The 14820-nt window shown below is 34.2% G+C and overlaps 1 protein-coding gene across 1 annotated transcript in view; it reads left to right on the top strand.

Moving 5' to 3' along the window:
• Positions 1-511: 511 nt before the first annotated feature.
• Positions 512-14820, top strand: part of LOC118181683 (protein obstructor-E-like) — a 44815-nt gene continuing 30506 nt past the window's right edge. The window contains exon 1 of the mRNA XM_085820029.1: positions 512-672. Coding sequence (XP_085676155.1) covers positions 624-672 — 49 coding nt within the window. The 5' untranslated portion in view covers positions 512-623. The remainder of the gene's footprint in view (positions 673-14820) is intronic.

Raw genomic sequence — 14820 nt, 5'->3', positions numbered from 1 at the left:
CTATTTTACAGTCTAATGTGGAAAAACAAGTCTTTTATCTTGTGCGTGCGTATAGATGTCATGCAAACAAATTGTCCAAATGAATTCGGGAGCAATCAAAATGGATATTTCCTTCAAAATATGATAACCTCCTTTTTTTTTTTTTTTTTTTTTAGATTACAGTATTTCCTTCACTTTGCACAAGGAAGGAAAAACACTTGAAAAATACTTATACAAATCGAAAATTTCATAAATTCAAACATTTTAGCTCCAGACTTATTGTATTCATAATTATTACTATTCATGTAAACAGAATCGGGTGTGGCAGAAAATATTTGAGTTCAAATTCGCAGAACCGTGAAAAGAGCAAATATTTCAAAATCCTGCCGCAAAGGACAAAGGACTGCTGCCCTCACAATGGGAAGAAATCAGAAATATCCGATGCGCATTTTAATATGGCAACCTACCGAATGACTAGCAACCTTCGGAGACTGGATAAACGGGATATTTCAACTTCCGCTCCATACCGCATCATCACTGAAGGGAATCGCTGAAAAGGAAGAGTGCAGAGAATTTCACTTCATTCTCTCTTAATCTTTTCTCCCAACAGGTGTGCTCACCGTGTCTCTTTTTTAAAGTCCAGAATGAAGGCAGCTTTTGCAATAGCGTCGTTTTCATTGCTTGTGGCACTGGGTATGTAATTTGATTTTGAATTCTTAATTTTTTAATTTACTTGTATAAGAAAAACTTCTCGTTTATTTTTATTTCTGAATTGATTTATTTAATTTTTTCATTCAAAATTTACCTTTTTCATAAAACGCATTTTTAAGAAAGTTGTCGATAGTAATATATCGTTTTTTTATTTATTTTATTTTATTTTATTTATTTATTTATTTTTTTTTTTAGTCTTTGTCACTGAAGGACTATTGTTTTCGTTTTTCGATTTTGCGCTGGTTCACTGTAAATGTCCGTTTCACTTTTCAAACTGTTGCCACCAAATGTTAGAGTCCTGCACTATATTTGAAGAAATTAAATAATGAAAAATCTGCAAAAATGTATGTATATTTCTCGCGCTGTGATAAAACAACGGTACATAGAGCTATCGAATTTTGAAACGTAATCCTACTGCGAATATAGGCATGTAGAAGCCCAAATTTGGAATTTATTTTATTATCGTTTCATATTTTGTAAAACTTTAACGAATTTTTGATTAACAAACTCAAGGATGTCAAAGCGAACAATGGCAACGTTGTACAGAAAAAACATTTTTATCTCCAGCGCGCGAGACTCTGTATTGGAAATTCTAAAGATATGCTTAATTTAAAACCATTTTGCGATATTGCTCTTGAATTGAATTTTATGGTTTAAGTGCAAAGAATGTAATATTTAATAAATACAAGTAATAGACAAAATGTTAAAAAATGCCCCTTTGGACGTATATTATCTTTTGTGTGTGTGTGTGTGTGCTTCACTGTTCAGATGTAAGTGATTTTTATACCACTAAATTTTGGATGCCGTTGTAAGTACTCTGAATGTAGACTAACTGTAACGATCTACAGCAGATTTTTTAATTACCGGTCCTTCTTTTCAGTGCTTTTAACTCACTTTTAGATACTTTGAACACATGCATATGCTTCTCTCAGAATCTAAAGGATGGCCGAATGGTTTAAAACCGTTGATTAAAAGATTTCGATCTGAGTTCATATCGTAGCAGACAGGCTATCTGCATCATGTTTTCGTGCCTTCTTCATAGGTAACATCATGCGATCCAATTTTCTTAGAGTGTCTTTCACAAAAGCACCCTTTTCGTTAGACAGAAGAACATCCTTATCATAATCATTTAAACAAATAAATAAAAGGAATTGAGACTTACGAAACTCGTATATTAGTTTTGTGATTTCTAAACAATAAATAAAAAAATTTCCTATATTTTTTATATTGTTATTTTAATTTATTTTAAAATTTAGGCATACATAGCCAGATGTACATAGCAGATGAGTATGTTAAACTTGTCTTAATATATTTTTAATGTTTAGAAAATAAATTGTATTAATAATCTTTAAATGTTTACCAAATAAATTTTATTATTAATTTTTGAATGTTTCCAAAATTATTTGTATTAATAATCTTTAATGCTTACAATATTGTTACATATTACAAAATAAATTGTAATAACAAACTCTTACTGTTTACTGTATTATACGATTTACAGTAATACGTTAATAATAATTAATTATAGATTTTAATTATCGTTTGCAACAGCAATCAAAAATTTTTACAGTAATCGATAATTATAGCCTTCAGTTACCTTCACAATCTGTAAGTTGTGTATCTTTGTTTAAAGTAGTACTGAAATGTTGATGACACTGGTCAGAACGTGACAGATCTCGAACTTTCGGACCCTTCACTCTGAATACTATCGCACAGATTGTGAAGTTTTATTACTGAGGTCATTACAACTATTTATAATTATAAATAAATTTGGTCTTTCATTAAAACAAATTAAGTATTTATAAGTTTCGTCAATTTAAAATTTGTGCTTTATTACTAGCTGAAACACAAATGGAACATCTCTTATTCGATCCTACCTTATAAATTTGCATTGTCCTTCTAAAAGAATAAATTTCTCCTTTGAGAAGCTTACCTCCATTAATTAGTAGCTGATTCTTTTAGAATGCACAGTAGCATTCATAGCTTTGTTTTTCAAAAAAATTTGCATATGGTCTATTTAAAATAAATTCTTGCAGACTTGTTCTCTAATCTTCTTCGAGATAGATAGTTATAATTACATAGTTACAAAATATATTTAGAACAGAGCTTTTAATCATTTTTCATTAGAATTTCAGAAATCAACAATAGGAATATTATAAGACGATATATCTTAACTTAATTCTAAATTACAAGCACTATAGAATTCTAAAATGGGGCTATTTGTATTCTTGTGTTTCCCTGCGATACAATAGTGTAGTTAAAAAACAAACATTACAGTAGCTACATGTAAACTCACTGGGTTATGAGTTATTGGAGGATTAAGCATTGAATTCAGTAAAATTTTAGAAGTTAAATACAATTAAATGAGAAAAAGTTAATTATAAGTAAAAAAAATTCGCTTGGATCAAAAAGCCTTTTTCTCTCACCTTTTATTTATCATATGACATGCTGCGTTTTAATATGAAGCAATTCAATATTCTTTTTACGTATGCGCGGCTTTCACGTGAAAATATTGTTACATTATGCCATGGTCGGAGTTATTCAGTGTGATATTATAAATATGTACTCCGAAACCAAAATATCAAATATCTGTAATTGCTAAGAACATATATTTTATGTAAAATTCACCAATCTAAGCATGTTTTTGAAATACATTTTATCTTTACAAAAGAAGGAATTAACTAAAAAACATACATTTAATCCTAAATGTGTAGTTTACTTTGCTTATTTACTATGTCAGTTTTTCGTCTGCAATTTTAACATGACTGAGATTTTCTTTATGCGTAAAAACGTTTTAAATGTAATTTTTGTCTATCTCAGACAACACACTCATCAAGCAATGAAAGCAAATTGAGAAGAATTAAAAAAATATTTTAAGAGAACATCAAAACGCGATTAGCTTTTGGAAATTTATAATTGGTATTTCATATCTCATACACGCTATAGTACTTTCTTCTGTGTATTTTAAATTTCAGCAAGTGTTTGAGAGCAATTAATAAGTTACTTCGTTTTTTTAAGAGTTATCTATGATAAAGCAACAAAGAATACCACCTTTCAAAGAACTGTGAAAGTAGCAAGTTCTTGTTTTAAATATAAATTTTGATCGATTTTGAATCTCATTTTACGTCATAATTCTTCCCTTATTTATGAACATGCCTATTATTAGATAATAAAGGGAAATAATGTACATTGTAGAGTATGAGCGGAAAATCAAAAAATGCATTTTCAAAGTATTGTAGTTGTATATACGAGTAATTATAATATTTGCATTTATTATTGATAAATTCTTAAAATTACTTCCTAAAATCTCCTTTGAAATCATTAAAGGAATTGAAATTTTCTTATAAACAGTAAAGAGAAAAAACGAAAGGCAGGTGCTTGTTAGGGTTTCTTATAGACTTTTCATAAATGCAAAATGTAAACTCCATATCATAAAAGAGTAATTAAATAAGGAATTGCGATAAGATAAGGTAAGGAACTGGAATTAAGATAAGGTAAGAAAATCTTACTCGCTTTTCAAATTTTTCTATTTTTAATAGGAAATTTATTTCTGATAATTTTGTTACAAATTGAACTATTACTTAGAGAATTTAAGATACAATGTCGTGAAAAGGGCTTCTGCTTCGGATGATTTTGTGTAATAATGTGATTTGGATGGTTTTGCCTTGCATTGTGATGCTAATTGTTTGGAGAAGTGTTTTAACCAAGTGCGGCATTTCTAGAGCAGATTTGAGAAGTTGAATGTTCTCTTTCACTCTTTTTTAGCTCAGGACAAGGATCCTAAATTTTCTCGCCGTTTTAAGCTCAGCTTTCAAATTGCTGGTGTAAAAAATACCAAATTCCAAACTCTAAAAAAGAGTAATTCTTTCACAATTGTAATACGGTATCACGCTTTCATCATAAAACGAGTGCCTTACCTATTAGCAAATAAAACTCCCTATTTTTGATGAATTTGGTTTTTGAAGTCATGGGAATGTATTGAATTCGTAATTATGCATTTTAATTTATGCCATAATTTAAAATACGGAGAATAACCCTGTAAATTATAATAAATATATGGATAGCATAAATTACTATTGCATTCCATCTACATGGTCACTCTTGCGTTTTTACTTTCACCTTTAGGTTCCTCTCCGCTTTTCTCTTTTGTCTTTTTCTACGCTCTTACGTCAATATAATTCCTGAATGATAAAACTGCCAGATCTTAACTGCTTTTCTTCTATCAGTTTCACTTCATTACTATCATAACTAGCTGAAAGCTTTTGAAATGGGAAAAGTTTTATTGAACGCGATATTACTACCTCATTAACCACAGAAATTTCAAGTTACTGAAGGTAATTTTTTGCAAGATTAAATTAATGTTAAGCTCTAAACTTCGTTCCAAGTTTTAGCCGTGCGATTTGCAACAATAAAAAATCTGAATTTCTTGTAAGAACTTACAGTTTACACTTGAAACGTGCATTAATAATACTCAACGTGGATCATCGTAAATGGATATCTGGAAACTGTGCAATGAGTTCAAGGGATTCAGTACCAGGGATTAGCTTAGTTTAATCCAGTACATTTAACTCGTCATATGATCTTTATATGAATATGCATATATATGTTTTTCATTTGCAAGAAAACGGAAATCTGTTTCATTCTATCCTAAAGCAATTGAAAATGGCATTACATAAATACAGCGAAACCCAGATTCGTGAAATTTATTCGTTCCTGTAGGCCTTTTAGTAACCGAAACTTAACTAAACAGTTTTCCCTATAGGAATTAGTCTAAATGGATTAATTTGTTTCTGGACTACAGACAGTACTTTGCGCTAAAGTTCATAACCGAAAACCAATGAAAATTCAATAAATGCAAAGCAAAAAATGATTAATACTATATTAAATAGACAATAACGTAATTTAATTTTAGTGTACCTGGAAAAAGACTGGACGGCCTAAGTGGAAAATGACGAGGAAGGTGCTATTGTTCGAGTGCGAAATTCTCTTTCATAAAACCGTTAGGTAACTGTCTTTAAGGGCACACCTTCTTTCAACTTTTTTCTGTCTATTAGAGCCCCTCTGCTTGAGACTTACTAAGAGTCTGTTTCACTTAAAATTTGTCCAAAATGATTTATTGCTGCTCACGTTTTGAAATGTTTTTGAAGTAAGCACATTCGACTGGTTAACAGAAGACGGCCTGGTGCCATTTTTGATCATTTAGAGTGATTCTGAATTCATTTGTTTTTTTGTTTTGTTTCTTGTATTGCTCCTCCCCCTAATTATCATTTTTTAGTTACCCCTTTCTAAACGTATGGTTTCTGAATTAAGTCTTCCCTTCCCCCATGATCTATTGTGCTTTTTACTATTCGAGCATCGACATCGACGAACATATTTTATTGCGAACATTTTGCTTTCTTTTTTACTGTACAATTGAAATAACATCTAAAATGCATTCTGCTTTTACTTATTTTCCATTCTGTGTTTTCAACTGTCTTGCTAACATGTGATAGTGTTCCGGCCCAGAAAACCGTGTTTCGTGCTCTACAGCCTCACAGATGAAGCCCATTCAACTAGCAGTCGAGGCCTGGAGTTCGAATCTCGGCAAGAGCATTTACAGTGTTTCGTCTTTCCACCCTGATTTGGTTACTCGATCTCCTATTGCCCAATCTTCCTTTAAAAGTGAGCCAACGTAATGGATTTTTCTCCCTCCTTACCATGCGCTTTAGGGGTGCAATCGGAAAGCATGTCCAACTAGAAATCAGAAGGTCCTGAATTGAAATACTGTCGAGTTGTAGATTTGTTTCTTTCTGCAGTAAATATTTAATCGTTCTACAAGGTTTATTTGTTATATCTGCATAGCAAAATATCTTGTAAATATTCTCACCTCAAGATGTCATTTTCATTTATTTACCGCAACGATTAGTGAGTTTTTTCTAGCTTAAGCACTAAATAACCTTGCAGCACTTAAATTTGTAACAAACAGAATAATTTATATGTTAGAGCTGTGGAAAATATTTTGCCTTGATGTTTAATGAATTGACTAAATCATCATGCAATGGCTTATTTATTCATCTAAATAAAAAATACTTTCTTAATTTATTACATCTTCGGATTCTGTTACAGAGAATACGAAAATTTCTCATTTTATTTTTAATCCTGATTTTCACGAAGAAATCAAAAGCAACACAGAAGGCCAATTTCTTTTGTTTATATCAAGATACTTAATTTTACAAGATTTCAATCAAGAAATAAGATCATGTAAAATTGTATTTAATGTCTTTTTAAACTTAATATCAGTTGACAATATCATGTTTTCTCTTACAGTAACGTTTCTCAAAACTGATTTTGCTAATAGAAATTAAACTATATTCACCAAAGTTTTTTCTTACGTTTTAAAAAAGCCTAAGAAAAAGCATATGGTCTATATTGATGATATATATTTTTTAAAATGTTATATGAAGTTACTTAAACAGTTAAAGAGAATGCTCTTGGTAAAATGGCAAGAAAATGTCAAATACTAAGTTCATTCAAATTTTTATAGCTAATGTATTGCACATAGCGCTATTGCTGAAGAGTCCTTAGGTTTTTTTTTCTGAAGCAGGAGTCGTGAAAAATATGCATTGCCCTCGCAGGGACTTCAAACCTGAACCTCTTCACTATGCGTCTAGTATTCTTCTAATTACGCCACGAAAGTGAAAAGGGAGGCAATACTTTGTAACTTAATGAGGCGAAGAAGTCATTACGATTCAACTGAATGTAAAGAAATATTTCAGTTTTTGCTACTTTGTTAAGCCATCACTTAGCTTTGCTCAAGAATGCAAAAAAATTTGCAAATATGAAAGTTCCTTTCTTCAGAAAGCTACTTACATATCTTAGGTCACTGACCGAAGTGCCACGAGCATCATAATGTTTAAAGGCAAAGTGCATTTTTGAACGCATATTTTAGCAGTTGAGGTAGGTGGAACGAAACTACAAATGTGGGACGCCAAATAGGCATTACCAGTTTTTCTGTGTTTAGAAGCATCTTCCCTGGTTGACCTACTAGAGTTGTACCCCAGGGAGTGTCAAACAAAACTCCAAGAGGTGAATAAACAGAAGCAAAGATTATCCTTCATCCGAATGGAATGGCTAAGTTTTCAAAATGAAACTAGCCTGAAGGTTCTTTTTATGTTATAAAGGAGTTAGAGGAAATGCTATGAATACTGAACAACACTAACCTATTGACACTGTGTATCATATCTCATTATAACTTTATTTTTGGCATTAAAAATAACGTAATCATTGCAACAGTTTTTTTATATTGTTTCCACATTCGAAGAAGTAATTACATTAAATAAAGAGAAAATGATTTTATCTTCTTTCACAGTAATGATATGAGAACAAGCGTGAACACCAGCAATGGTTGTTAATCCAAATAGCCATAAGTATATTTTATGAATTGAAAACGTAAAGTTCATTAGAAGGCCTTAAAAATACTTTTCGACAGAGGTCAATCTTCAAAGGTGAGCATGGTTTCTGGAATCATAACGTAATATTATTTTATATAATAGAATAATGAAAATTGCGGTAATTATTTCTACTATGAAAAACATTTCAAAATTTAATATCTCACTTTCTTTCCGAAGAGCGAAGGACATATTAAATACCTTAATATACGAGTCGTAAAATAGCTTCTGCTTAGTAAGTATGATAGCAATTCTCAAAAGCTCATGAGCAAAGAGTTTTTGAAGACAAAACGCAGCCGTCTGTGCATTTTATATGCGCAGAGGTAGAGACGTGTAATGTAAAACCCATCGTTGCGGATCCGCGTTAGAGAATGGAGGCAGATACAAAATAAAATGTAGAAAAGTTTTTAAAGTTTTTCGCTCTAAACTGGACTAACACTGGGCAAAAGTCATGTTATCAATAGCTTCCAAAATTTTGTTTTATCTCATCTGTTCTCTTACTTGTGATACTTCGCGGGCTATTAGAATAGAATGAAGTAATGACTACACACATAACAGATATCGTTAGTTCTGTTATGGCGAAAAGATTAATCTACGTAAGTAGATATTAACTGACAATAAATGTGGTGAAAATTGTTTATTTTTTCTCGCAATGTATGTCTGTTAGGCTGATAAATAAAAAATTTGAAAATAAAAAAAATCTGAAAGGTTTTAGATTTTACATTACGTCCAAAGAGAGTTTTTTTTTAACATTTTGCGTGCTACCTTTATTTATTAAATATCCTGTTCTTCGCACTTAAACCATAAAATTCAGTTCAAGAGCAATATCGCAAAAATAATTTTAAACTAAGCATATATTTAGAATTTCCGATACGCAGTCTCACGCGTTGGAGATAAAAATGTTTTACTTTACAACGTTGCCATTGCTCGCTTTGAAATCCTTGAGTTTGTTAATCAAAAATTCGTTAAAGTTTTACAAAATAGAAAATCGATAATAAAACAAATTCCAAATTTCAAATTTGGGCTTCCAGATGCCCATATTTGCAGTAGGATTACGTCATTCAAAATTCGATGTCTCTATGTACCGTTGTTTCATCAAAGTGAGAGAAACATACATACATTTATGCAGATTTTTAATTATTTAATTTCTTCAAATATAATACAGGGCGATAATATTTGGTGGCAACAGTTTGAAAAATGAAACGGACATTCAGATTGATCCGACGCAATATCGCAAAACGAAAACAATAGTCCCTCAGGGACAAAGCCCCTTAGGACTAATAAAAGAAAAAGATTAATAATTTTTTTGGGAAACTTACTTGTGAAACATTTATTTTTCTTACTTAAACAAGGAAGTAAAAACGAATTATTCTTAAAATTCTACCAATTCATGATATTGAACGCAATTTTCTAATTATAAAAACCATTTTTATTACCATTTTATCGAATCGCCTTTTATAATTAACTTTCCATTTCATTTAAAATTTATCAATATAAACAAATTTATAAATGACTTCCTCATCTTAGAGCGTATGAACTAAACTAATTTTTCTATCAATTAAAAGGTTACTACCTCCAAAATATGGCAGCCAATGAATAGTAAATAAAGAAAATTTCCTTTCTTAACCTTGAAAAAATTAGAAAATTTTACTACGTGAAAGAATTTCAAGCTAATTAATAATCTTAGTATTTGATAAATCATCTTTTATTAAAAATTGACAATGCTTTTCAAGGAACTTCAGTAATTGCATTCTCATAACAGTAAATCTTTTTCTATCTTAGAAAAAGCTCAAGCCCCCCCCCCCCCAGTTTCTGCCGCATCTTGTCACACGACGGAAAGTGAATATTCCTAAAAATATAATTATTTATTAAGTCATGTTTGAATTACCGACCGTACAATTTATTAACGTTATTAAATCTGAAGGCTGTGTATTCAGTTCTTGGAAAGAAAATGGGAAAAGAGAATCAGTCTAAAATATTATGCAGAATTGGAGTTTAAGATATAGCACCAGTAACTAATCAGTTGTGTTCAATGACTACAGCAAAATTTCGTTACAGTAAAATTTCTTAAAATATTTCCTGTTGGAAGCTGACTGATATTTATGAAATGCATAGGGAGCCCATGAAAGCACAATCTGCTGTGTCTCCGATGAAAGTACCATTTTAACAGTTTCAGACACTTGGCCACTAAAGAGCTCACGTTCTTAGCTGAAAAACGAATTATTAATAAATGAATGATTTTTTAACAAACTAAAGTATTTGCATATTTTCTTTTGATTCCCACCTAAAGCAAAAAATCTTGCAAGAGCTGTATTTTGACTGAGTCAGAAAACTTTGCGTTTAAATATTATTACTACTTAAGGTACTGAAATTATCCTCCTGTTAATTATTAATAAATAATTGAATAATATTTTATTACTTGTATGTTCAGAAGTGGGTAAATATTTTCATATTTCTAATTGATGACAGGCACATCTTAATCCCATGTGTTATATATATATTGTAGCGTGCGTACGGGTTCGTTATGAAATGAATGCACAAGTCCGATGAAAAATGAACAAAAATTTATTATTATCACAACAAAAATGCTTAAATTTTCTCAAATTATCATGCAGTATTACAATATCTCACAGTAGTTATCTTTTAACTACTCAAATGTCCAATAGAACGTAATTCAAAACAGCTAAAGAACGCTAATCCGCGAATTCGCTACAATCAACAACAGTAGTTTTCTAAACAACAACTACAAACTGAGATGTTTTCCTCCTTTTATAAGATTTTAAAATCACGCGCTAGAATTTTCCAGCACTTTCTCGAAATCAAAAAGAGATATTTATTTATTTAACGCACGCGCTCTTGTATTTTTAATTTTTCCGGCTTAGCTTTCTTTTAATATTCGTCACGCGCTGCACTGCGCGAGAAATAAAACCATTTAATTTATAATTGAACTAACATTAGCTTTTTAAATACCAAATTCGTAACACTGCCCCCTTCCCAAGGACTGCACGTCCCGGGCAGTACAATCCCTGGACAGGAAGCTAAACTTACAACTGTGGCATAAATGCAACTGAGGCATAAACATTACATTACAATATCAAACAATATAAACAATAAATGCAATAACTAACTTAAACAAATCAAATGCTCTCAAATACTAAATACAAAACAAATACTAAATACAAATCAAATACTAAATACAAATCAAATACTGAATGCAAATCAAATACTAAATACAAATCAAATCAAATACACATTTATAAACAAAAAGGACCATGGTCTGATACTATTTACAATTATTTACATTACGTACTATGGCCATAGTAATGAGCTAACCTTTCGTAATGAACGACTTTAGGTTTAGAGTTCGAAGACTTACGAATCCGAACCACGACGTCATTCAGCCTTTTAAGGACTGTATACGGGCCATCCCAAGGTGACTGTAATTTCGGACAAAGTCCTTTCCGTCGAGTCGGATTCCACAACCACACCTTGTCTCCTTCGTGGAACTGATGTTCAGTAGCTCTTGTGTCGTAGCGGGTCTTCATCTTCTCCGTCGCCAAGTTGACTCGCTCTCGTGCAAAGTTGTGCATCACTTCAAACCGGGCCTGGAGATCTTGAATATATTCCTCAGACGATGAAGGAGCATCTGGAGGGCGGCCAAACAATAGATCACAAGGCAGACGAAGGTCACGACCGAATAGCATCTGTGATGGAGAATAGCCGGTAGTCTCGTGGACAGCACTGCGGTAAGCCAGTAAAAACAGCGATAATTTCTTGTCCCAGTCCTGCTGGTTTCTGGAAACCACTAATGAGAGGTTATTAAGGATGGTTCGATTGAACCTCTCTACCATGCCGTCCGACTGGGGATGTAATGGCGTCGTTTGGGTCTTGTCAATGCCGAGTAGTTTGCATAGTTCTTTGATTACTACCGAGATAAAATTCCTTCCCTGATCGGAATGTAACTGAAGAGGCACTCCGAACCTGGAAATCCAGTGCTGTATCATTACCTCAGCTACTGTGACAGCCTCTTGATCAGGAATAGGATAAGCTTCAGGCCACTTGGTGAAGTAATCAACGACAGCGAGTATGTATTTGTTGCCATCAGCAGTTCGTGCCAGAGGTCCCAGGATGTCAAAGGCGATTCGTTCAAAAGGCGCCCCTACGTTGTAACGTTGCAGCTTGCCTCGGCTGCGTCTCTTAGGTCCTTTCCTACCTGCACAGGCATCGCAAGATCGGCACCACTTTTGCACGTCATCCTTTGCATTATTCCAGTAAAAGCGCTCACGAACTCTCTGTAAGGTCTTCATTATTCCAAAGTGACCTCCTGTAGGGCTGTTATGTAGTTCTTTAAGGACATCAGGAATGCGGGATCTTGGAAGTATCAGCTGCCATCGGAACGTCTTCCCATCATCCGATTCGAATTTCCGGTATAAGACGCCGTTTCGAATGTGAAGTGAATCCCAGAGTGCCCAATATTGTTTGGTTGTAGGACTACAGATAGAAATGTCCTGCCAGGTAGGTTTTCTGTTTGACGACTCCATTAGATCAATTATGGGTTTAATGTCGCGGTCTTCCAGCTGGTCTTTCCTGACTTCATCATCACTCCACGGTTCTCGATCAGCAGATGTTGATGTTGTAATTTGTCTTGCGACCGGAGTCAGCAGCTCGTATTTCGCTTCCACCCTGGAACAATATCGACAGTTTTCTTGGCAAGGTCTTCTAGACAGGGCGTCGGCGTTTCCGTGTGATGATCCCTTACGATGACGGATAGTGATGTCATATTCTTGGAGTCTCTGTATCCACCTGGCTATTTGACCCTCAGGATTCTTGAAATTTAAAAGCCAGGTCAATGATGCATGATCGGTGCGGAGCAGGAATTTTCTGCCGTATAGATAGTGATGGAACTGTTCTACAGCTTTGACTATGGTGAGCAACTCTTTCCTGGTGACACAATAATTCCTCTCCGGTTTAGACAGGCACTTGCTCCAGTACGCCACTACACGTTCTTGGCCGTCTATTTCTTGGGACAAAACAGCACCAACACTTTCATTACTCGCGTCGGTGTCGAGAATAAATGGTCGGTCAAGCTGAGGATACGTCAGGATTGGAGCAAATGTTAAAGCCTCCTTTAAGTTGTTAAATGCATCCTCGCATTCTTTTGTCCACAAGAACTTTTGGTTGCTCTCTGTCAGCTTGTGTAGGGGTCTTGCGATGAAAGAAAAGTCCACGAATTTTCTATAGTAGGTGCAAAGCCCTAGCAAGCTTCTCAGCTGATGGACATTTTCGGGACGTTTCCAGGATTTAACGGCTGATACCTTTTCAGGATCCGTGCGCACACCTTCTGCAGAAATGACATGTCCCAGGTAAGTCACTTCCTTTCGGAACAATTTGCATTTAGCGGGACTCAGCTTCAGATTGGCTTCTTTCAGTTTCTGAAGCACCTTCCTAAGATTTTCTAAATGTTCTTCAAAACTCTTTCCGACGATGATGATGTCGTCCAGGTATATGAGGCAGGCTTCGTAGGAAAGGCCTTTCAAAACAGTTTCCATAAGACGTTCGAATGTTGCCGGCGCATTACACAGTCCAAAGGGCATCACCTTGAATTGCCAGAGCCCTTGTCCCGTAGTAAATGCCGTCTTTTCTCGGTCTTCAGGCTGTATTTCTACCTGCCAATACCCACTCTTTAAATCAAGTGTTGAGAACCACTTGCTGCCAGAAAGAGTGTCTAGAATGTCGTCAATTCTAGGAAGAGGGTAACTGTCTTTCTTCGTAACCTCATTCAACCGGCGATAGTCGACGCAAAATCATGTTGAGCCGTCTTTCTTTCTGACTAGGACGATGGGAGATGCCCATGGACTTACTGAAGGCTCGATGACATCGCTTTCTTCCATATCTTTTAAAAGTGTTCTCACCTCTTCCTGTTTAGCAAACGGTAGACGTCTTGGATGTTGCTTGATCGGGGGATGATCGCCGGTATCTATTCTATGTTGTGTCAAACTAGTTCGACCCACGTCAGAAGACGAGCGGGAGAAAACAACTTGAAGATCTTTAATGATGCAATCGGCAGCATTCCTCTCTTTATCGTTTAATTGTGCATTCTGCAATAACTCCGATGTAATTCTCTCTGAGGACACGGATTCTTGGATGTTACTCTTTCTTTCAACAGTGGTTACTGGAGTACATGCTGCAACCACTTCACCTTTCTTAATAATTCTCCCCTTCTCAGTTACATTGGCGACTCTCACCGGGATAACCGTTCTGGATAGGTCGACGAGTGTTGAGGCTACTAGTACTCCTTTTGGGCTATTACAGTTATTGGGATATTCTATGATGCCGTAGCGGAAATTTCTGTTTTCGGCTATGGATCCAGGAAGTAAAATTTCTGTTCTTGCCGGTATTGTGATATTGTCTTGTGCTATGATTTTATGGACAGATTTAACTTCATCATTGACTCCAAATAACGCTATGTCCTCAGATGTAGAATGCAATTCGTTATTTTTAAAGTCCAAGGAAAAATTGTATTTCCTTAGAAAGTCCAATTCGAGTATGCAAGAATCAGTGATCTCTGCTACATATGCCGTGTGATGGTAAGCGGCACTTCCAAACGTGATGTTAGCATTTACTTTTCCATCGATGTTGATCTTCTCACCGGACACAGTCTGTAGGGTAACGCAGGGCGGCGTCCAGATAAGTTTGCTTCCCA

Source organism: Stegodyphus dumicola, chromosome 7, assembly GCF_044657685.1.
Source record: "Stegodyphus dumicola isolate Sdum_Otavi_A_Nest chromosome 7, ASM4465768v1".
NCBI lineage: Eukaryota > Metazoa > Arthropoda > Arachnida > Araneae > Eresidae > Stegodyphus > Stegodyphus dumicola.
Note: the sequence above shows the minus strand (reverse complement) of the source record. Positions and strands in the feature narration are given on the sequence as shown.